General features: G+C 46.1%; 1 protein-coding gene across 1 annotated transcript; it reads right to left on the reverse strand.

The window, feature by feature from the left end:
* Positions 1-103: 103 nt before the first annotated feature.
* PPTC7 (protein phosphatase targeting COQ7) lies at positions 104-21,403 on the reverse strand. Its single transcript, XM_036393284.2, has 6 exons — positions 20,817-21,403; positions 11,621-11,800; positions 8,735-8,933; positions 6,508-6,631; positions 4,734-4,863; positions 104-3,405 (listed from the first exon to the last, which is right to left on the reverse strand). Exons 1-6 carry the CDS (start codon positions 21,016-21,018, stop codon positions 3,347-3,349), a joined length of 894 nt encoding a protein of 297 aa, XP_036249177.1. The 5' UTR covers positions 21,019-21,403; the 3' UTR covers positions 104-3,346.
* Positions 21,404-22,647: the final 1,244 nt, after the last annotated feature.

The following is a 22,647-nucleotide window of genomic DNA, read 5'->3' on the forward strand; positions in this document are numbered from 1 at the left end:
GTGGCTGAGGGCAGGGCAGGGAGGGCACAGTGACAGCCCAGCCCCCAGCCCTGGCTGTGCCACCAACCACATCCCCACAACAAACAGAGCGTTTGCAGGCAACTTGACTTGAAAAAGCACATTTTAGTATAAATACTATATTTATTAAATATCTTTACAATTTATTTAAATGTATTTACAGAACTATTCCTGCATAAGTTATACCTCAGACATGAAATTCACATAATTGCCTCTTGGGTAAGCATAGATGATAGTCTCATTTTAACAGCAACAAAAAAGCATCCTCAGATACAGACTCAGATTTGCTTCATTGTTTCAGCTATCTTTGTCAGAAACTACTGCATACAGTCGGGTTCTCCACACAGCAGCTGCTCCTCCCCTGGACAAAGGATGTCCCTCACCAAGGGATGGACATTCCATCACTAAACCCTCCCATCCCTGCCAGATCATCACCTCTCCCTTCTCAACTCACTTGTAACTGCCTGGTCCCAAATCTGGTTTTTGGTTTGGTTTTGTTTTCAGCCTGACAAGGACATTTAGGACTGTATGTGGCAGCTCTCCCAAAGATAGCCAGGAAACAGCAAAAGCCTCAGAGCTTCTCCAATTCCCCACATCTCGCCCTGTCCCACCCAATCCCCGTGGCCGCTGCTGCAGCAATCCCGGGTTCCTGGGGCACTAAATACCCATTGATCCTGGGTTCCTCCAGGTCCCTGCTCCCAAGCCAGCAGCTCCCAACACAAACCACAACCCTCTGCAGCAGCTCCAAGGCTCAGCAAACACCTCTCTGTACATTCCTCTCGTGAACATTCCCACTGACCTAACCCTAGCAAGTGTTACTGCTTCATGCATCGCTGGGAATTATTTTTGATAGGATGGGCCCTGTCCTTTCCTTCTCCAAAGATCAGTTGTGCGCAGACAGCATTAAGTTCATAGGAAAAAATCAGGTTTGATATGTTCAGAGTGCACGTCTTAAAAAAAACCCAAAACAATCAAGCATGTGATAAAAATATCAATTCTTTATAATACAGTATTGCTTTATAAACAGATGGAAAAGCTAAAAGCTTTACTGGTCTTTGGTGTGCCCGGTGAGGGAAAAACTCATGATTTGTAAATCAAAACCCAAATTTGTTCTTTATTTAAAAAAACCCAACAGGTCATGGTGTGATATGAGGCAAACGGCTTTGTGGACACAGACAGGGAAGAGCGGGAATCGGGGAATTCCAGACCCTCTGACCCACACACGTCCCCAGGGAAAGCTCTGGAAAGCCGGGAAGGGAACAGGGAGCGCTGGGGACTGTGCTGAGAGCAGAGAACAGCCCGGGGCCACGGGGCAAAGGAAAAGAAGAATTGATCAAATCTGCTCTAATCCAGAAGCGTGCGAGTAAATACTGGATAAATGTAAAGACAGCCGGAGTCGGGAGAGAAGCCCCTCCCAAAGAAGAAACAAAGCCCTGTTCTGCGTGTGAATACATTCCTCCAAGACAGCCAGAGACAGCTTGTTCAGGTTAAAAACAACAAGGACTGACAGGTTGTGCAAAGTTCTCCACCACTCACTGTTCGTGTGTCGCAAAACTAATTAATTTTTCTTCATTAATATAATCCTCCCAATACCCTCACCAAAATCCTATTTTGGTCAAGTTAGGGTAGTTAAGGCATTTTGACAAGTAATTACAAGGTGATTTAAAGTAGATATCTAACATTATGCCAATTGAGGAATAGCAGATAAATTACTGAAGAGCTCCCAAATTAATCACTTATTATAAATGAAATGCCTGTTACAAGCATGATGCACTGAAATATAGTAAAATGACATGTACATGGTACATGTTAAATGACCTTAAATAAAAGCTTGACATAGTTACGCAAATATACAGTACAAGTCCACAAAAATTCTTTAAACAAGTTGAGGTAACCTCAAACTTAAACAGTTTTAATACAATAAACCAGGTAGTAAAAATCTCCTCTTGAGAGCAGACAAGATTCCTTACTGACCAAGTTTAACTGCACTCACCTAAACAGCAACATTACCCGACTTTTTATATATAAAAACATGGCTTTAATTTATTTCTACATACTTCTCTACCAGCAAAAAAGTTAATGAAAAACTGACCAAAAATATATATATCTTTACAGCTCTCAGCTTTCGTATGAGCCTCAGGAAAGGAAAAGGAAAGCTGGCTGGAAAAGGGGGGACAAACGTGAGCTACTGTCATTGAAAAGGAAATGTCATATTGCAAAGTGGCTGTTAGATAACTGTAAACATCATTTAGGATCATTGAAACCCCTAAACTTTAGTTAAAATGAAATGTAGGCTTTGCTGATTATTCATTAAGTTTCCATTTTCGTACTCGCTGCTGCCGCTGCTGCAGCAGAAGCAGGGAGGCGCCTGTTGGAGTCAGAAAGGATCAACTGGACTTAAACTGGTGCAGCATATTCTGTTCTACAAGCAAGAGTGGCAATTATTAACACAAATTATGTTTGATATCAACAACAGAATTATCTACCCAAAGTGAAGACGCTCGGAGTTGAGGATGAGCTGTTTCGTGCAACCTCCCACCGTAGCATTTACCATCATCCCACGCTGAGATGGGTTCAAATGCTGAAAGACCTCAACTGTGGCCAGCTCGGCTGTTTAAAACTGAGCTAGAAGTTTTGTTTAAAAAAAATAATAATTATCCACAGCCAAAACATCCAGAACCAGGCCCATTATGGACGAATGATCTGCAGAACTTTTAAGATCACAGTTAAGCACCTGAAATCACAAAACACATTTGCATCCATATAACTTGAACTAGGTTTGTTTGAAATCTCGTACTAGAAAAGGCTCCTAAGGCTGACACCATGGATGGCAAGAGCAGAATGTTTACAGCAGTTATAAATCTCCTGAAAACCGGAGCTCAGAAACACAAAACCTGGGCTATCACTGGAACAAGACTATGCTTTATGGAACTGGGTCTGTAACACACCCTCAACAACAGCGAACGTTCCTAGGAAATAGAGTCAGGTGCCCTCTGCAGAGGCGTTACCTACTGATCTAGTGTGAAAGGTGGCCACCAGTCCCACTCCTTGGAAAGTCACATCTCCAACGCAGCAACGCCGCGGGATGGATCCTCCCCTGTTCCAGACAAGGACCAAGCTCTCAAAGACAAGCTCCAAGCCTTGAGCTTCTTTATCTCTTGCTGGCAGACCAAGACCAGTGGACTACGAGTGGTTCTTAGCAAGGGCCTCAGCTGCATCTGGGGCCAGGCTCCGGGCTCAGGAGCAGCTGGGAAGGAAGGAAGGAACAATCCTGCCAGCAGGAAACCGGCCCGGGGGCCCGGGGAGCTCGGGCAGCAGCAGCAGCACCTCAGTCTGTGTACTCGGCTACGATGGACAGGAGGACGGTGATGTCGTCTGGTTTCCCCCCTGCAATGGAAGCAAAACCCTCTTATTGCATCAAACCACAGTGGGGTGTCTGCTGATGATCTGTGATATTCCCCAAGGAAAGCTCTTTTAAAATTGGTTTAAGTGTCCAAAACCTGGTCTGAGTGGACACAAACTCTGCCTCCCCCACGTCCTTTCCAAACCGAGGGGCGCACTGACATTGAACACAGCACTAAACCACTCTCCTTTTAAGCTCCAGTGAGATCAAACTATGAAAAAGATGTCAGAACCTTGAACATTGCTGGTAGCTGGCAGAGCTCAAAGCCTGCTCCTAGCAGACTCTTTAATAAATGCACAAAACACCTGACACTGCTTTGTTACACGTAAACTGCCATGAAATCAGATCTCCTCAGGAATTTCCATTGTAAATCAAACTCCACTTTAGCATCTTCTCCAGAACTGCATTACCTCAGGCCTTCCTAAAAGCTACTTAACATTCTTATTTTTCAATCCTCAACAACCAGAGCAACACACTCAAATCCTGGAGAAACAGCCCAGAAAGAGTTTTCTTATGTGGGAAGTCAAACCAATCCCTTGGACTCTGGAGATCTGCAGCCTCACTACTGAGTGACTGAGCTTGGAGCAACACAGAGCCCAAGGGTGACAGCTGCTACCTGAGGAGAGGGGCTTAAGGTTCTTGTAGGAAACTCTGACTCTCTGATACAGAGATGAGAGTATCTTTACTGGCAGAATTTTGTTTATTTATTTATTTATTTATTTAAAAGTAGAAACTTATTAAAAGAAATGTGTTTGCTCAGGCTCAGAGCTCTGCCAGCTGTTTTGCCAGTACCTTTCTAAAACAGAGAAGTAGAACCAGAGAGATCACTATGGGGATGCCAATTATACAAGGGTTGCAAATTTCAACCAAAAAACCAATCCCAAATCTACCAAAGAGTGGGCAGAAAACAGCTGAAACACAGCAGTAAGAAGAGACCTTAAAAAAAACCAAAACAAAAAATACACAACAGCACCCACACACCCGAATGCAAGCAACAAGTCATGTACAGGAGGAGAACTGATCTCAGGCAGGATTCCTGGGGCAGGAATGCACAGATTACAGTAAAAATAAACCCATCAGGGTGCTGTGTTCTCTGTGCTCCAGCTGCTTCCCCACAGGAGGCTCCTGCTCTGCAGTCCCAGGATGCCCCGTGCAGCCCTGGGGGCTTTGCCAAATCCCACACGAGCTTGGTGCTCCCCTGCCAAGCACATTCCTACTGTTCTGTTGTCCTGCAGGATTCTGGAACAGCAGAACTTCACTTTGCTAAAGATCTCACCAGGACAGCAGCAGTGGCAGGAGGAGAAGCTCTTACCTCTGACATTCAATCCATTGTCACAGGCAAACTGTGCAAAGGGTGACATGTACGTGGGGTCATAGGCCAGCTCGTGGGCTTGCTCAGCAATGCTCCGTGCAGTCTGCTGGATGCTCTCGTAGTTGGAGTTCTAAATCCATGGGGAGAAGAGTTTATTCTTGTACAGAAGCCTACAGAAGTTTTTGTGCTGATCTGTGTGAGGTTTGGAGATCCCTCACTGCCAAGTCATTAATGATCACTTCCCTTGCAAACAGAGCCTGCCCCATTCTGTAGCCTTTGTAAATTGGGTTACAGCTGTGGATCTTCACAAGGGACAGCCAGACCTCAAATCCCCACCAGCAGCTCAAGACTTGGGTTTGGGGGATTTCCAGAATTTAGAAGCTTAGAAGAATAATACTCAAAGCAGACTAAACTGTGTCACCTGAAGGGAACAGGGCATTTGGCAGCTGTCCCTGCAGGCACCCTGCAAGGACCTTCCCTCCCTCTCTCCCAGGCAGGCTCTGGTGAAGTTTTTGTTTTATTTTGAGTGCAAGCCTTGCACCTCTGGCTCTCTCACCCCAACTGACAAGAGCACCCTTGGGGAGAAGGGGCACTTTAAATTCAGATGAGAAAAACGCACTGAGAGCACACACACTTTCTCCAGGCTGCATTTTAAGGACTTTTTATTTCCTGTTTCAGTAATTCTGCTGCTTTCCTGCCAGGCTTTTCTCACTCCAGCCAACGTGACAGACAAGCACTGCTCTTTTTGTCTGTAACCATTTTTAAATGCCTTGTCATTTCAAGAGCCCTCCCCGCAGGTTTGGGAATTAGCAGGCATTTATGTGATTAACTTTTGGCTGAACCTCTTGGGGAACTCCAGTGCCTTTCCCAAAGGCACCAAAAGGTGGAGCTCAGCTTTCTTCCACAAGGGAATTCCAACTCCAGTGGGCAGCCAGGACAGCCCAACTCTGTGCACAGACAAGGGTGTGGGGAGGCTGCAACCCCTGTGACACATTAGTGACCTGTGGAGCTGCAGGATACAGGAGGCCAAGGTCTCTCAAAACCAAACTGTAATGCTCTTATTTGCATTTCACAGCAAAATAGTTTCCTCAAGGAGTTTATACATATTGATATCTCCTTAAGTGTACTTTCCTTTCTCTAAGTAAATAGCCTGAAGCTAAATGTTCTCAGCCAAAATATTTTAATGTATTCTTACTATTTAAAAAGAACATTTGTGGTCACTAATGTGGGAAAGTTGACAGGATTTTTTTTTAACAGAAGATTACACTGAAGATTTTCACTGCACGTGCAACCCACAATTCACACAGCCCATTCTATGTCAGAATTACTGGTTAGAGAAGCTGAAAGTTATTTTAAGTGTAAGCTCACCCTCAAGTGACCCAGGACAGGAGAGTCTTCTGTGTTTTGCTGTGTATCAGCTCCAACCTGCAGGTGCAGAGTGTGCCAAAGGCAGCCCCTGCTCTCTCCTCCTTCCCTTCCCTTCCCCTCCTCCTCCTCTCCCTCCCTCAGCAGTTCCTGACATGGAACCAGCTGTTATTTGGCAATTTATGCCCAAGCTGCTGATTCTGGATGCAGATCCAAGAGAAAGCCCTCTGGCCTCAATGTCCCTTGCACTGCTCACGTGGGACATTACCTGAAAAGCCTTTTCAGGATACAGCACTTTGTGGGGGTTTTTAATAAAACACAAAGGCTTCAGCTGTCAGAAGTAAAGGAAGGAACTGTAAAGGTTCAGCCAGCACAAAATATGTGAGAGTTTGAGAACACACACACTCACCTTCAGTTTTTTCAACTCCTGCAGGATCATGTAGTCAGGCATGTTGTCAAAGAGCCCATCTGTGGCAGTCAGGATGATGTCCCCAAGCTGGACATCGAAGGAGGTGCTGTCAGCAGCCTCGGGGCTGGGGAGGGACAGAGGTTAAAGCACTGCAGCCCTCACAGACACCAAACACCTCCAGCAGCACATCCACAGCCTCTCACTGCACTCTCTCTGGGCTTTGTGCAAGGGAAAGGGATCATCACTCACTGTGGAGCTTTAGCACCAGCATGGGCTGTCAGCAAAGCCCCACCACAGCCCTGGGACTGCAAACAGGTCCTGCTCCAGCTCCCACACCCAGGATTTGCACTTAAAATTCCCACATGAACAATCCTGCAAACTAATCTGCTTCAGGAGTGTGTCTCCAAGGAAACCAGTAAGCAGAAAGGCAGCTCAGGGTCCCTTCTGCTCATCTAGAAGATGTTAGAGAGTGATACTTGAAAGAACAATTCATAACAGGCCTGGCCCAAACACTTCAGGATTCTGAATCACTTTCTAATTCAATGGAATATGAAACATGTCTGGAAATCACTACCAGGAGACCAGAGTCTTTTGGAATGCTTGTGTCTAACACATTACACAACACCAAGAGCAGAAGACACCCAGTTTGGGATGAATATTGCTGCAAAGTCTGATTCTCAGAAGCAACATAACAACAAACCTTTCATTTTTAAAGACTCTTCAGGGCTCTGTAAAAAGGAGAAATCACTGCATCCCAGGCCACTGGGCTCTGCCAAAACACAGAGGAGCTGCTTTGTTCAACTGATGTGTGGCTTCAGGAAGGCTGATGGAGTTAAGATTGCCTGCCTGTGCCCATATATAGCCAAATTCACCACTGAACTGGGCCAACAAACAAAAAAGGACAGGAGAAGCGTTTCCACAAGGAGCATGAGTACTAATTAACGTCAGGAACAGTGCAGGAACCAGCAGAAAGCTGTAATCATGATTCAGAGCTCAAGTGTGGGAGCACATTTATCTTGTGCTTTCCTTATTACTGCATGACTCAGATTACTTGGCTTCCCTGACTTCCACTGGACATTATCAATTATCCTTCTGCTTTTTGTTTTTATCGTCTTCCTACGGATGACAGAGAATCTCAGAAAAATGAACGATTTTTTTACAGCTCTGAAATTTCAAGGATCATTTAATTTTAGTCTAACAAAGATCTTGGATTACTGAAGGGTTCTAATTGCAGAGTCCTACCCTGGCTTCCTCTCAGCAGTTGCAGAATGAAGAAATTAAACCACATGCAAGAATGGGTCAGTCAGGAGTTTCAACAGCTCAACCAACACTTTCAGAAAAAGCTATTTTGGATTAAAGTCTCATTTTTTACTGCATCAGCCCTGATACTGTATAGAATCAAGCAGGTTGGGTCCAACATTTCAGCTGCCTACTGCATTCCCTTTATTCCATGGCCATTTTTTGGAGATCTTGTTACCACCTCCCTGTGCTCAGATGAGGGATATCACTTTAATGAGTCAGACATTTTGAAAGCTGAATTTTAACACATATTTGAAAGCTGTTTATTTTTGAGTTCCTTTCATATTACATTCACAAAGTCAGGATGGATCAGCCTGACATTCCTAAGGGAAGACACAAGAACAAGCCTGCCTTTGAAACAACTCATTTCTGTGAACAGATTGTCCTTTCCTCATACTCTCATTCCCAGCTTGGTGTTCTGCCAAACAGTTTTTTTGCTGGTTTTGGTCAAATACAATATGCTGCTGGAAACAGCAAGTTGGAAACACAAGTTACAGTCACATGTCCCTCTGCTCTATTCTTCAAGTACTTGCAACCTCAGTGCCAAGATATCTAAATTAGCTACTCCAAACAGTCCCCAGAGAGCACAGGCAGGGATTGGAACCAAAGCTCTGCTGGGAGGCCCAGCCTTGCCCACACTCCAGCTCTAGGGGTGACATCCTCCCATGGATCAGAACAAGCCCATGGCTATGGGAATAAGCCACCATGAACAGACCAATAAATCCAGACTGTGCAACAGGTACAAAGCTAAGTACAAGGTGAGAAATGTTCATGTCACCCAGAGAGGGAGGGTGGCAGGTGCAGGACCTGACTGGATGTGTGTTTATATCCTGTGAGGTACAGAAGAACCCCACAGCAGCAAAACTGCATCTTTTGGGGAGCTGCTCACATGCACAGATGAAGAATTCAAGTTCCTCTTCCCCCTTACCTGTCACTTAAGACAACTCCTTCTGCTTCTGGTGGAGCTATGGACAGCTGGAAGGGAGTGTTGAAGTAATGCTGCTGCTCGTCGGATCGATGGACGACTTCTCCACCTCTGACCACCAAAAACCCAGAATCTCCCAAGTTGGCTGTGTGTAAACGGTGACTTGATCTGTCCAGGACTACTATACAAGCTGTGCTGCTCCCTGCAAACACAGGGACTGCAGTCAGCACTACAGAAACTGCTTGTTCTCTCTCTGATCTGATCAACAGGTCAATTATTACAACATTCATCAAAGCTTCAAAGTCAGAGAAATGGAAATACTCAACAACAGCAGAAGTAATATAAAATCAATCAGCAAAATGCTAGAAATCTTTGCAATACAAGCTATGATTTTTGTGTAGAATTTACTCTTCCTGCATTGATTTTGGTAAACACATTATGCTGACAAATACCTGGTTTTGTTTGGCTTTATTTACAGTTTTCCATCCCAACATATGTCAGCACATTCTGCTATAGGACCGGATTTACAGAACTCACATAAAATCCTGAAATTCCAAAATCATGGACATAATAGAATTCTAGCAGCATCCATACAATACTAGGAGCTCTCCACACAGTTTCACTCAGCTGTAAATAAACCACACCAAGTAAAGAACTGTTTGCAATTAAGTATTAGGCCCTGCTGCATTTCTCTGCTCAGAACAGGAAATGTTTTTCCTCCCAGCCTGGCTCTGCAGAGCTTGCTTCAGGTTTAAAAATAATAATCCTGTCACAACTTCAGGACACCAACTCTACAAGTTTAAGAAAACAAATGTTTCAGAGACAAATACAATTCCAAATTAAAGTAATAGCAGAAAAATGATGTCAATTGTGCTTGGAACTATCCCAGCCATGCTTGAGGGCACTGAGGAATTCTCCATTCATTTACTGGGAAGTAGCCACCAACTGTGCTTGGTTGCAAGCCACAAAAATGCTGTATTGCAAAGAAACCCCAAGTCCTTCACAGCAATCACTCAATTCTGCCAACAGGACAGGACAGCACAGCCACCAAAAGACCTTTCAGTCCCCAAGAGGGGGAAATATGGGGCAGAAGTGCTGTAGCTCTACCAGCAGCTCATGAACTGTCTTCACCTTCTACCCCCATGTTCTTCCAGCAGGGTTTTCCAAGCACAGCTCCATGCTGGGCAGACCACAGGCTTGCAGTGAGCAGAGCTCAGGGTCAGGCTTGCCAGTGCAGAAGGGCAGCTGGCTCCAGGCATTGCCTGCTCCAGACAATTCAATTCCCTTCCTAATACAGAGAGTTCCCTGCAATGCACTTGCCCTGAATCTGTTCTCTAGTGATCACAGAGGACGTTCCTGTCCTTAATGAATGTTAAGTCAAAGCAGTATGTCTGGAAAAAAAAATCTGATTTTCCATGTGACAGTGTCCAAAACTGTGCTGCAACACAAGAGTGATTAAATACATGGCACAGTTTCCTCCCATTTCAGTTTTATTTTACACGATTTGCTGCATTCAATCCTGATGAACCTTGCAAGCATCCAGGATTAAAGCACAACAGCAAGGAGAAGCTATTGCCCAATGAATCCTCCTTAATGAAGTCTTCCCCTGTCCCTTTATTTTAAATAAACTCTAAATGCTCATTGCTGAGGTAATTCCAGGGTTTTATTCTTCCATCTAAAAATACTGTTCTCAGTTAAAGGAGAAACACTAAGGATCATTAGTTTCAAATTCTAACTCTATTAGCAGAGTGTAACCAGGAGGCCATGAGTGGAATTCAGATCTTGTGACTCAGCACACGCTGCTTTTCAGCACTGCAAAGGTCAAGCCCAGCCTCCAAAGGCACAGGGAGAGCTCCTGCCAGTGCCCCACTTTGGAGCTCACTTACAGCTACACCTGCTTTGCACAAATAAGCACCATTCAACACCCCAAATCCTAATGTAATTACTGACCACTGCTATTTCTGTGACACTTAAGGTCACTCCTGAGGTTCCAACCTATTCTTTAGGCGTATAATGCAAGAACATCTGCTCCCAGCTCAGCAGACAGTTAAATATAGCTCACACAGCACTGCTCTGGCACAGGAGCTTAAGGTCAGGTGAGCTGTGCACATTTCGTGCAGGGCAAACACTTTCTTGGAGCAGAAGAGGTCTCATGTCCTTTAGAGAAGTGTCCCCTTGGCAGAGCTGCCAGCTGAGGCTGAGTGTGGCCTCTCTATCTGCTCCCAGTCCCCAGGCAGCTGAATGTCCTGTGTCCCATCAATGCTGACACAGAGTATGGGAAGCATCTACTTCAGCTGGCTTTCAGAAAGATCTGTAATGAATCCCCCCACAAAGTTCATAAAAATAATGCTACCAGAGATTGTGTGATATGAACTACTCAAGTCAACCAACTGGGGTTGAGTCCACTGGACATAAAAGGCAACAGGAGCAGAGTTAGGCCAGAAATGAGCAGAGCTACATCCAATCATGCTCAGAAAATATTTCTCCTTGCATAGCTGAAGCAGAAAGCTGTAACCAGTACCACGAAGAGTTTTCAGCAGAGAACAGTTATTTATACATATAAAATACAGAGTGAGTACATGTGCAGTATGTTCCACTGCAGAACTCACTCTGCAAACTCTGGTGAATTCACCCTTCCCACAGAAAGCCTTTTATTTTATATATAAATACACACACATCAACACTCCCTGCATTACTAAATTAATTAGAACAGTTTTAGAGAAAATAAGGATGCCACCAAGGCGACTGCATTTCTATGCTTTCAGTTAATGAAGAGCAGTTAAGTGCCTGCAGATTTGCTGCAGACAATGACAAGAGATCCAAGCACCCTCAGCAAGCCCATGTGTAACACACAACCCAGACTCAAGTGCCACCTTTTAGGTGTCTTACCAAGCAAAGGGACTTTGTTCTGCAGCAGCTCACAGTAGCCTGCAGTGAGAATTCCAACGGGATTGCTTGGAACAAACCGTCCTTCCTTCACTAAACGTTCACACGTCCGCATCAGAGTCCCTGAGAACTGAGAAGGGTCCACCCCGTAGTCTCTCCAGCCACCAACACCATCTGCCACCCCTGCAAGGAAACACAAAACCAGAGTTACCTCAACAGAAATGGTTTCCAAAACAAGGGGTTTAATTATTAGCAACATTCATGATATTTAGTAACGAAAATGTAGGACATGGCACCTGCCTGGAAAACATTTTTGATTAACAACTGAATTTCTGAGTATTTTGAAGGTATCTTCTGATATCAGCTCCCCAACAAATCTCCAAATAGAATCTGAACTGCTGAAAGGAAGGTAGAAATCTAATGCTGAGAATGAGGAAGATGGGGATTCAATCCCATTAACCTCCCATCAGTCCATTAAAAGGAAAGAGGTTTTATTCATTTCAAAAGTGAAGGTCAACATTTTAGCTAGTACAGAATGACACAGAAACTCCTCCTGCTATACAGCAGCACAGTTTTTCCTCAGACAACCTCCTCATATGAAGGACAATGATTTCTATTTGGTGTTCTCAATTTCTGTAGAAAATAAATCTCCGTTTTACAAGTGTTTTCCAAAATCCATGCAACCAACACAATGCTGGGACCTACCCCTTTCAAGGAGAGTTTGTTGCTTACAGCTTCAGCCAAGCAAGAGAATGAAAACTGACTATAATCCAGAGAATTCTCAGTTATTCAAAACAACCTGGGTATCAGAAAATAAGACCAATTCTGCCAAAGCCTGGGAAGCTTCCAAGCAACAGGGAAAACAGTGACTGTGGTCATGGAAAGGGGTGATCAGAGGGAGGTGAGCAGCAGACATATTTTCTGCTGGTCATTTGGTTCAAGAACTTTGAACTTCTTCCAATTGCCTAAATGATAAAAGCCAAATACTGCTGAAGGTATTATTTGAGATTAGAATGCTACTATGTGGAAATTTTTCCCAAAATCTTTTTGATCCTCAGCACGGGACAAACCATTTCAAGCAGAGATTTCCAAAACACAGCAAAGCTGAAATATGTTCACGATAAAAGCACAAAAAGTGAATGTCAGTGCTCAGACTGTGCTGAAGGACAGTCTCCTCAGGAAAAAACCTCTGCTATCATCAAAGGCATGAAAATGTGAGTGAGAAGAGAAAAGTCAATTTGCTCATCTCCCAGCGCCCTTCACACGGGACACGGGCTGAAACTGAGCTGGAAGGTTTAGAGCCGACCTTGGCGTGAACTATAATCTGCCAGGAGGTTATGGCCAGATCCTGAACAGCCCATCAACATTAATCAGATTTCTCCCTAAAATAGTGCACAACCTTTTAGACACCTGCTTTGTCCCTCTGCCTCCTCAGAAGAATGTTACAGGAATGCAGATCCCTGCACTCACCTCTTTGAGCAGTCCCTGGGAAGAAGCTGTGCAAAAGCACCCAGCATTCCCAGCAATGACTTTTCTACTCTTCAAGAACAGATTAATCCTCTCCCTACAGCTCTCACCCCCTCAGGTTAATACTGGATTAACCCTTTGCTTTCTGCTGCCACACAGACAAGGCTGGAACAAGAGATCATGAAGGAAAGGTTCTACATCTGCAACTTGAAACAGAAACTCAGCTTCAGGTTAAATGATGGTGCTTTATGTGAAGTTACCAGACCAACATTTTTTTTCCTGCCCTTTAAAATGAACACAGTGCAGATGTATTTCTGCACTGCTTCCCTGACAACAGGGTTAAAGCAATGAAAAGATGTTTGACAAATGCTGCCCAAAGCTCTTGGCTCCCAAGGCAGTTGCAAAGAAAGCTCAGCAGAAGTTACAGAGTTCCCTCAAGCGATCCAGAAAATCCTTTTAGATCAATGTTGGGAAACACTGACACACAAACACTGCAGCTTTAGCACAGAGGACCAGAAAGCCAGCCCAGCAAGCACCTGAGAAGGTCAATTATCAGAACCCATTCCATTTTTAAAGGAAAAATGAGTACACCATCTGCCTGCCTTTGTTCATTTCTTACTCCAGGCAGGAAATGTGAATCCATCATCATGGCAGCACCCTTCATACCCTATCCTGAGCCAGGCACTGCCTTTGTCTGTCTGTCTGCCTTCCTGGCTGCTTTTCACAAGCTATAAACAGCTTTAAGTAGGTTCTGCCAGCACCTTGCAAAGCAAGCACCCTCTGGGTCCCCCAGCAGCTCCCCTGGCTCTGTGTGGCACCACAGCTGAGAGCAGAGGGTGTCTGATCCCACAGCACCAGGACAGCTCTGCTGCCTCCCCACCCCACCCCAAACAGACACAACCACTGCACCAGGAGCAGCCCAGGGGCTCCTTCCTGTGGCACCTCCACAACCCCCCAGCAGACACCAACTCCATTTCTTGGCCTTGCCCCAAATGGAAAAGGTTGGGCTTTATAAAGGTTTGGGCCAAGACCTTTAATCACCCTGTCCAACCTTCAATATGGTTTTAAAATAAACCCAGCACCTTCATGTTCTGCAATCTCTGTAAACTGAGCAGCTTCACCTGGGAAAGGAATATGTGACTTGGAAAGAGTTTGAGTAAACTGCTACTGAAAGAGATGAAATGTAAATGAGAATAAAGCTTAAGTAAACTTTGTGCTATTTGATATACAACAAACAAGGAGTGAAACTGTTTCCAACTCCAGAAGTAGCAAAAACTAAAAACCCAGCCTTGATTAATACCAGGTTTTCCCTCTGTCATCAAAAGAAAATTCAATTGTTGCTATTGGCAGGATCATTCCCAAGGAATAATGCCAAGCTCTATTTATATTTAATACCTTTGCTTTTATCCAAGAAAAAAAGAAGGTCTATATTCAAAATAAGGACCTTTTCAACAAATACTGAGGCTTTCCTTTGAGCCATAAGCCATTGAGTTCTAGTATTAACCATGTTAAAAATTTGGAATCACAGGAAATTTAAACCAAAATGCATGGCTGAGAATTGCTGAAATTGAACTGCACACAAACCCTGGGCTTTCTTTTTCATTCATGCCATTCAGTAAATGAGAAAATTTTATACAAAGAACATTTCTGTGGCTATTCCTTGTTCAAGCCCATGCAGAAATTACACAAGCATCCACGTGACAGTGCAATGCCTGCAGCCAGATGAACCACCACTGTAAATAAAGCAATTGAAAATTTCACAATAAATTACTTCAAAAGAATAAATACTTCTCAAGTATTTAACTGTATTACAAAGATCTTTCAGAATCTGAGTTAACACTCCACTAACATTGCCCTGTGCTGGAAAACAGAAATATGCCTGCCAGATAAAATACTTGCTGCATGTGTCAATCCAAAAACTGTCTTTTTCCAGCTCCTCAAAGCCTCAGAATATCAAAATCTCTCTCAGAGAAACACCTGCCAGGCAGTTACAAGACAAAGCACAAATGACTGATGCTGCAGCACTGAAACTGAGCCAGGGAAGATGCTGGTGGTGAAACTTGTTTCAAAATGCTAAAAGCACCTGGGATGAGATTCCAGCTGAAATGCAAATGTGAAGCTGTTCTGCCTGCCAGCACATGAGCTCCCTGCAGAAGCCCAGGGCAAGCCAGCCAGTGCTGAAAGCAGCAATATCTGCTTTTCACCACTCACTTGTGTGAGTGAGATCCAGGTGTTCTCCTGGCTCCCAGCAAATATAAACTCAACAGCCTGAAAGTTCATAACAAAGCCCTGATACTGATCAAGCCCTGTTTAATATAAATAATGTTATTTATGTTAAGGGGCAGTTCTGGTTAGCTGGCAAATGAACCTGCCCACGGTCAGAGTCCAGAAGTACCACCCTGTCCCAAAAGTCTCTTGAGAGTTGGACATTTTGAAATATTGCATCAGCCAAGAATAAAAATCACACACAGAAGCAGCAGGCAGGCACAAGTGTGTCAGCAGGAGCTGCTTTTGCATGCAACCACAATTAACTTTCTAAGGCACTCCGCACATCCTACTGAACTTTCAATTTCTTGAGATCCTTACCTGAAATAGCAATGAATCACTGCTAAAAGAACATCAAAAGGATGTATTTATAACTGAATTTTGCATCAAATATGGAGGCTAAAATGGTAAAAAAGTGCAATGAGTTGCACCACACGAGTCTGAAATGTAGCACCTAGTATTTGTCAACATCAGAACTGAGATAAAATGATAAGGTTTCTTGTTTTATCAGTGGTGGGATAAATCACACACCTAGACAGGTTCTTCATCTAAACCAAGTTCAATGCCCAAAGCCAGCACTGACCCTCAGCAGCTTCCCTGGATCTGTTAGGGCTGAGGGGTGTCTGCCCCCCTCAAGGTTTTGACAAAGAAATAACCCAGTTAAATACAAATCCCTGAGGACAGATGGTGTGTGAGTGCTAACAAGTTACAGAAGGGAAGGTTACTTATTCACACTGTTACAGTAAAACTTCAACTACCCTTGCATGAAAATAGAAAGGTTCTGGAAGAGTAACTGGGTAAGTGACAACAAGGAGCAAGAAGCAAAGGCAAAGTGAGCAATGATCTGAGGAACAAACTGAAGGAGAAACACGAACTGGAAACATTAAATTGTGCATCTACTCCCAGGAGAAAGCAACAGTTCCTTATATCTGTTTTCCCCTCCCACTACAGCACACTTGTTCCTGAAGCAGATTTTTACCAGGAAGATTTCCTCCCTATTTTATTGAAGCCTGAGAAATCACTCAGTGTATCTGGGGAGAACACTGAACTATGAATTATTTCTGCAGGCTTTATAAAAAAATCCCCTGGTTACAACTACCTAATTTCTCAAGGTGTTCAGTGACTGGGAGCTGCTGAGGAAGGGCAGGTACTGGGGCAGACCCTGAAATCAATCCCTGCCAGCCTGACCCACCCCAGGCTCAGCATTCACAGCATGGAGGAACCAGAGCAAAGAGCAGGAGATTTTTCCAATGCTTCCTATGCACAGGGATGATTATTAACCCTCAGCTCCTGCACTGTGCTCAGCTTTGCTTATTCCCCTCTGATTTCTGACAGAACCTGCTCTTCCTTCAGGCCAAGATCTGTATGAATGGAAAACTGGCTGCCATCAAGAAGCATCAATAGCATTTACAGTTAAAACCAGTGTTCAGCTGGCAATTCTGACCTCAGTACTTGTGTGCAACGTCCTTGCAGAAACTGTGGGAAAGAAGAATAACCAGATAGAAGTTTCATCCTCAGAGGTTACATCCAATGCTGCCCCAGAGCAGCTCTGCTGACACCAGTCAGCCTGTGACTGTTGATGGGGTGGCTCTCAGTCTGTAGTGTCCCTACAAATGCCAGCACTGATGCTCCCACGTTAAACAGAACATTTCCTGTGACCTGTTCCAAACTCAGACTCGTGTGCAGCTGTGCAGATCTCTGATCCTGCCTCTCAGGCTCCCTGAGCTCCCACAGGCAGTGGGTGAAAGGTGACTCCGAGGGAGGAGGGCGATTCTCGGCTCCTTTAGTGTGATAAGTTGTGATAAGGCAGCAATCTCTTTAATAGGTATGATACCAAATAAACCACTTAACACAGTCCTCTATAACCTTCAGGCTTCCAAGGAAGGATCCCTCCCTCCTCTACAGCTGCCAGAACAACCTTGACATTTCACCTACAAATCCTTTTAGGTGCTGAAGTTGACTTTTCCTGGTGACACTAACAATATTCCAGGGCTTTGGCACTCTGCAGTTTTACCTACCTCCTATGCAGGCTGCTGATAACATTTTCAAACCAAGTGCAACTCATTTCACTTTACAGTAGCTGCCCTGCAGCACCAAGACACTCCAAAAACTAAAAATCAAAGATTTGCAGCAAATAGAACAATTGCCAAATTTTAACTCTGCAGTGAACAAACAGTTTCCTGCTGCCAGACAGTTTTTCCTTACTCCAGGGGACAGAAATAGTTTGGAAGAGTCAAGTCCCACTGGCTACACCCAAGAGTTGTGCCCAGCACAGACATTGTATAAGTGATGCTGTCACGGGGTGCGCAGTGGCTGCTGCAATGTTTCAATAATGACTCACACAACAGCTCGGAAAATCCATAAAAAACCAGCAAAGACATCGGGAGCCTGATAAGGCCAGAACAAGCAAGAAAAGGCAGATCCCAACATTAAGGAAAAGAACTATCACTAGCATGTGACACCTCAAAATCTCTAGAGGTGAAAACCTTGGGTTTAACTCTTACTTTTGGTAATTTAGTGAAATGACTGTAAAACTGTTTAGGTGCATTTTTAAAATTTGGCTCATTCCCCGTGTAGTAAAAATCCTACTTGCATGCTAATGAGAAAAAACAGAGGTGTCAGAGTTTTGGTTTTCAGCTTTGAAAAAACAGGATTTCTGTCCTCAAAAGTTCCAAAGGCATCACACATTAAGCAGTACAGAACATCTCCCAGATCTCTGGGAGAGATTTCAATGTTCTGAGGATCTGAACACCCAAGACACTGGCAGTGAATGAACAGATGAGTACATCGTGGTACAAGCAGCAGAGAGAGGAAACAGGCCTGGATTGTAAAGCTCCAGAGATCAACATTAGCAGTAAAGCCATTTCCTTTCCTTAGGGTGATCCCTAAGGAAAAACTCCTGTTCTCAGCTTCTCATTTCTCCCTGTGCTCAGAATGGGAAGAAACTATGCAAAATTGACAAGTATGCTCCAGATAAAAGCAAAACTGAGAGACAAAGCCCTCAAGGATTCAAGTACACCAGTAACAGGCCTAATCAAGCCTTGAACTGTGGGAGGACTGGGAAGAACCTGCACCTTCATCAGCCTTCTGCTGGTCTTACTGGGAAAGGATAAAGCTCAGACTAGAAGACACTGTTAAACATTCAGCCTTTGAACTACACAGCACACATACAACAAAAGAAGTGTTTAGCATTTTGATTCTGCCATAAACACACTGCCAAGTCAACTCTTGTTTGACCTAAGAAAATGAATCCCCAAGCACTCATGCCAAGTGCCTGGGAGTAGTTCCTTCACTGCTCCACCACACCCAAGCCATCCCACACAGGCAGGCTCTCCACAGTGCACTGGCTCTAGAAAACTCTGGCACAGAGGAGTGTTACATTCATCATCTGGCCTGCCTTTGTCCCTGAAGACTCCTCACTCCAAGTGGCACCCTTGGAATTTACTGTGCCAGGTGTTCGCTTTGGCTCAAACCACGTGAGCCTCTTCCTTAAATGTCAAAAATTGAAGTTTGAACCCTACCAGTGCAGCTCAGGCAGTTTTGTTGAGGTGCAGAGTTAGGTACTGAGGTAGCACAAAATTTAGGAGGGTCTTAAAAAAAAAATCACGAAGGAACCTCAGAATTGTGGTGGGAATAAGGAACTGAGGGCAGGAAAACTCTAGTGGTGCTGAAATTGTCTCTGCAGCAGTGCAAAAGGGCTGGCTGAGAGAATAAAGAGATGACCTCAGCAGCAGAAACTGGAGAAAACCATGTCTGTAAACCTAGGAGCTACAGATGAAGATGAAAGAGCATCAAGCTAGAAGCATCAAAACCCACCTGAACATTCCTGTTTTTGCAGAAAGTACAGAGAGTTTGGGTTTTCAGTATATATATTAAAAAAGCAATAAAGAACTGACATAAAAATAGCTTTACTGGGGGAGAAATCCCAAAATCAAACAAACCAACAGGCTTTCTATTTAAATTATTTGCTTCTTGGTACTTAGGACATCCTGGGTCAGCTGCCCTGTCTGCTGTTTGATCCTTAAGTGGAGCTACAATTCTGTTTGTTTCCAAGTTGCCATGAAAATTAATGCAAAGACCAACTTAGAAATGCAACTCTGTTGATTCCAGCAGGAACACAAGACAAACTGTAGGTCCACATACACTAATTACCAAATATGGCCAAAATCCCCTAACAATAATCAAATAGGGCTAAATCTGTCTCTTGCCCACACAAAGAGTCCACTTCAAAGTACAGGAGATCCTGCATTTCTCTTAAGGGCAAACACCAATTGCTCAGTTATTTATCAGTGCTGGTCTAGCATGAACTTTAAAGGCAGCCAGGGTTAGTCACATGCTAAAGGAAGGGTGTCCAACAGCTAATTCTAATCCCAAAGAGTTTATCTGGAAGAGGCACCACAGAGAAGATGATGAGTGTCTAAAATGCACCCACCAACCTTCCACATCTTGAGAGTTGTGGCATCACTCTTACAGTAACAGCTTCTTTAAGAATCAGCAGCAATAACTGTTACCTAGCACCAACTTGCAGCTTCCTGAGGAAAACCTTTCAGCTCTGTTAAATGGCAACCAAGTTACAACGACAGCGCCAAACTGAAGAGCCACCAGCCACTTCCACAGCATGAGATAGCACAGGTAACCCCACCGGTATAAAATACATAAATGCAAAACAACAACAACAAAAAAACCAAAACAAAAAACCACGGGCAGGGGCAGGGAGGAGGAAGCTTTTTTTTAAGTGTCAAAGTTTTGGTAAAAATTTGCTTCTGGTAGTTACACCACGACTGACTTGTGCAGAGTGTCAGTCAGCCAAATTCAACCTTGAGTACACAGGAGAAAGGTCAAAGCACTGTCAAAAGCAATGTTGCTCATAGTCTGAAGATTCTATTGATTATCCATAATTACTCACTCTTTTAAAATTTGAACCCTTAAGATTCATTTCACCAGTGATTCAAAACCAGAGAGGGCAATCAGGCCAGAACAAACAACGAAACTGAAGTTTGACATTTGATTCCGGTCTCAATGTCACTCTGCCTTTCACTTGACAAGGACATTGCACGCGTTAAAATCAGGAAGTGCCCCGTTCAAGCGATCTTGTCTGTTTAAATGCAATACATGTACATGGGGCTCGGGTTTTAAAGAAAGACAGAAAGTGAAACGCACTGGGAGCTGTTTCTCTGAGTTTTGCAGCCACCAGGCCTTACAGGCACCCACAGGTGAGACGCCCGGGTTGGGCCCGGACACCCGGCACACACAATCCCCCACGCCAAGGGCGGGCAGAGCTGCAACAAAGAGCCCGAGAGCTTCCTTGGGAAGCTAAAATAGCGAACTCATGGTGACACTGACAGGCAGAAGCAGCTCCTTTGTCTGAGAGCGGGCGTTGAGCCGCTCGCCATGTGCAGCTCCAGGAAGGAGGGGGGGGTCACACCGCGAGGCCGAAGCCACCTCAGCCCCCGGCCCAGCCACTTACCCAGCACATCGGCGGTGCGGTGCCGCGCCACGAAACAGGCGTCATCCCCGTAGCACATGCCTTTCTTGAGGATGCCCTTGCGGAAATCTTTGCCGAAGCCACAGCTGGCCGTCACCAGGCTGTAGTCGCGGGAGTCCGTCTGCGACAGGCCGCCCAGGACCGCCCGCGCCACCAGCCTGCCGTAGGAGAGCACCGAGAACATGGCGTGGGGCGCCCAGCAGCCGAGGGCCAGGAACGCGGGGAGCCACCGGCGCAGCCGCCTCCTGCCCGCCGAGCGCCAGCCGCAGGGCGCCAGCCTTCCTTCCCCTGCCCGCCGGCCCGCGCCGCCGCCGCCGCTCCGAGCCCTGCCCGCCGCCGAGCCTCGTCCCTCCGGCCGCGGCCGCGGTTCACCCGCCCGCGCTGCCCCTCGCGCTGCCCCTCACGGCCGGGCTCGCCGGCAGCGCCCCCGCCTTCCGCGCCACCCTCCCCGCCCCCCGAGGGGGGCCGTGCCAGCTCCCCGCTGCCCGCGGAGCTCTCGGGGCTCCCTCCGGGCTCGCTCCCCGCCGCCCGCGGTGCCCGGTCAGAGCCGCCCGCGCCGCCCCCGCGCCCCGCCGCCCGCCGCCGCCGCCATCTTCGCCGCGCGTGCTGAGGTGAGGCGAGGGCCCCGGCGCTGGGCGGGGCGCGCGGCCGGCCCCGCCCCCTCCCCGCCTCCCGACGCGCGTGCGCGGCGGCGGCGCGCGGCCGCCCCCCATTGGCTCCCGCCCCGCTTCATTTGCATATTGCGGGACAATAACAGCGGGCGGCTCCCGGCAGCCCCCGCGGCGCCGAGCGGGGTCGGGGTCCGGGCCCGCGCCCCCTCCCCCGCCGGGCCCGGCCGCAATTAACGCCATTAACGCAATTAATTAACGCTCTCACAGCGGGCACAGCGCGGCTGCGCCTAACCCACATACTTGCCCTCCACGCCCCGCGTGTCTCGCGTGCTCCGAATAACTGGCGGGGAGTCGCTGGCCGGCGGTGCCCCGTGCCTGCTGAGGACGGTTATGTGAGTCACGGAGCTGTGCCGGGTTCGGTTTGTTCCGAGCGGGACTCGCCCGGTTCTGCCCGGCTCGGAGCGGCCGGGGACACCGCCAGCTCAGCCCCGCGCTGAGAGGCTGCTCTGCAAACCCGTGCAAAGGCTGTCAGTTAATCCATTTTGGTTAAGGAACGTGAAATGCCAAACAAAAGCCTCACGAGAAGGGTGTGTGTTGTGCAGTCATGGCTCAAACCCCATAAAAGCACTGTAATTGTAGCTGAGAGTGACACAAAGCGCTCAGCTGGACAATTTCAACAGCAACCACTTCAAGGCATCAATGCTGCAGAAGCCCAAAAAGACCCAATTCCTCGTTTCTGCAGCTCGCTTTTCCGTGCTGCTCGTGGGTGTGCAAACAATGGTTTTGTCCCCTTGGAAGTTCCCAGCAGGTTGCTCTGCAAAGTCGTTTAATTCCTCTGGGTACAGGCACGAGAGGCTGCTGCCACTTCTATAACCCCAGACAACAAACAATCGAGGTGTAAATACAGCAGAGGAAAGTGTGAAACCTGCCCCACGAGCTGCCTGCAGCGAAAAGCTCTGTGCCACCATCCACCACAGAACGCTGCTGAAGCACCCTCATTATCACACGGAGGCATTTTGTTCCCTGTGCACCTTGACACAGACAGCATTGCCCCTCTTACACTGCTAAAGGCTTAATGTGTGAGAATTATCCAGCTAAAGCTGAAATTGTATCCAAACTTATTAGAAAATTAATCCTCCTGTTAGAACGGGGAGAAAGGGAATGAACACGAGGAGCAGCCCAGGCCCAGAGTGGTGGTTAGG

This window comes from Molothrus ater, chromosome 18 (assembly GCF_012460135.2).
Source record: "Molothrus ater isolate BHLD 08-10-18 breed brown headed cowbird chromosome 18, BPBGC_Mater_1.1, whole genome shotgun sequence".
Classification (NCBI taxonomy): domain Eukaryota; kingdom Metazoa; phylum Chordata; class Aves; order Passeriformes; family Icteridae; genus Molothrus; species Molothrus ater.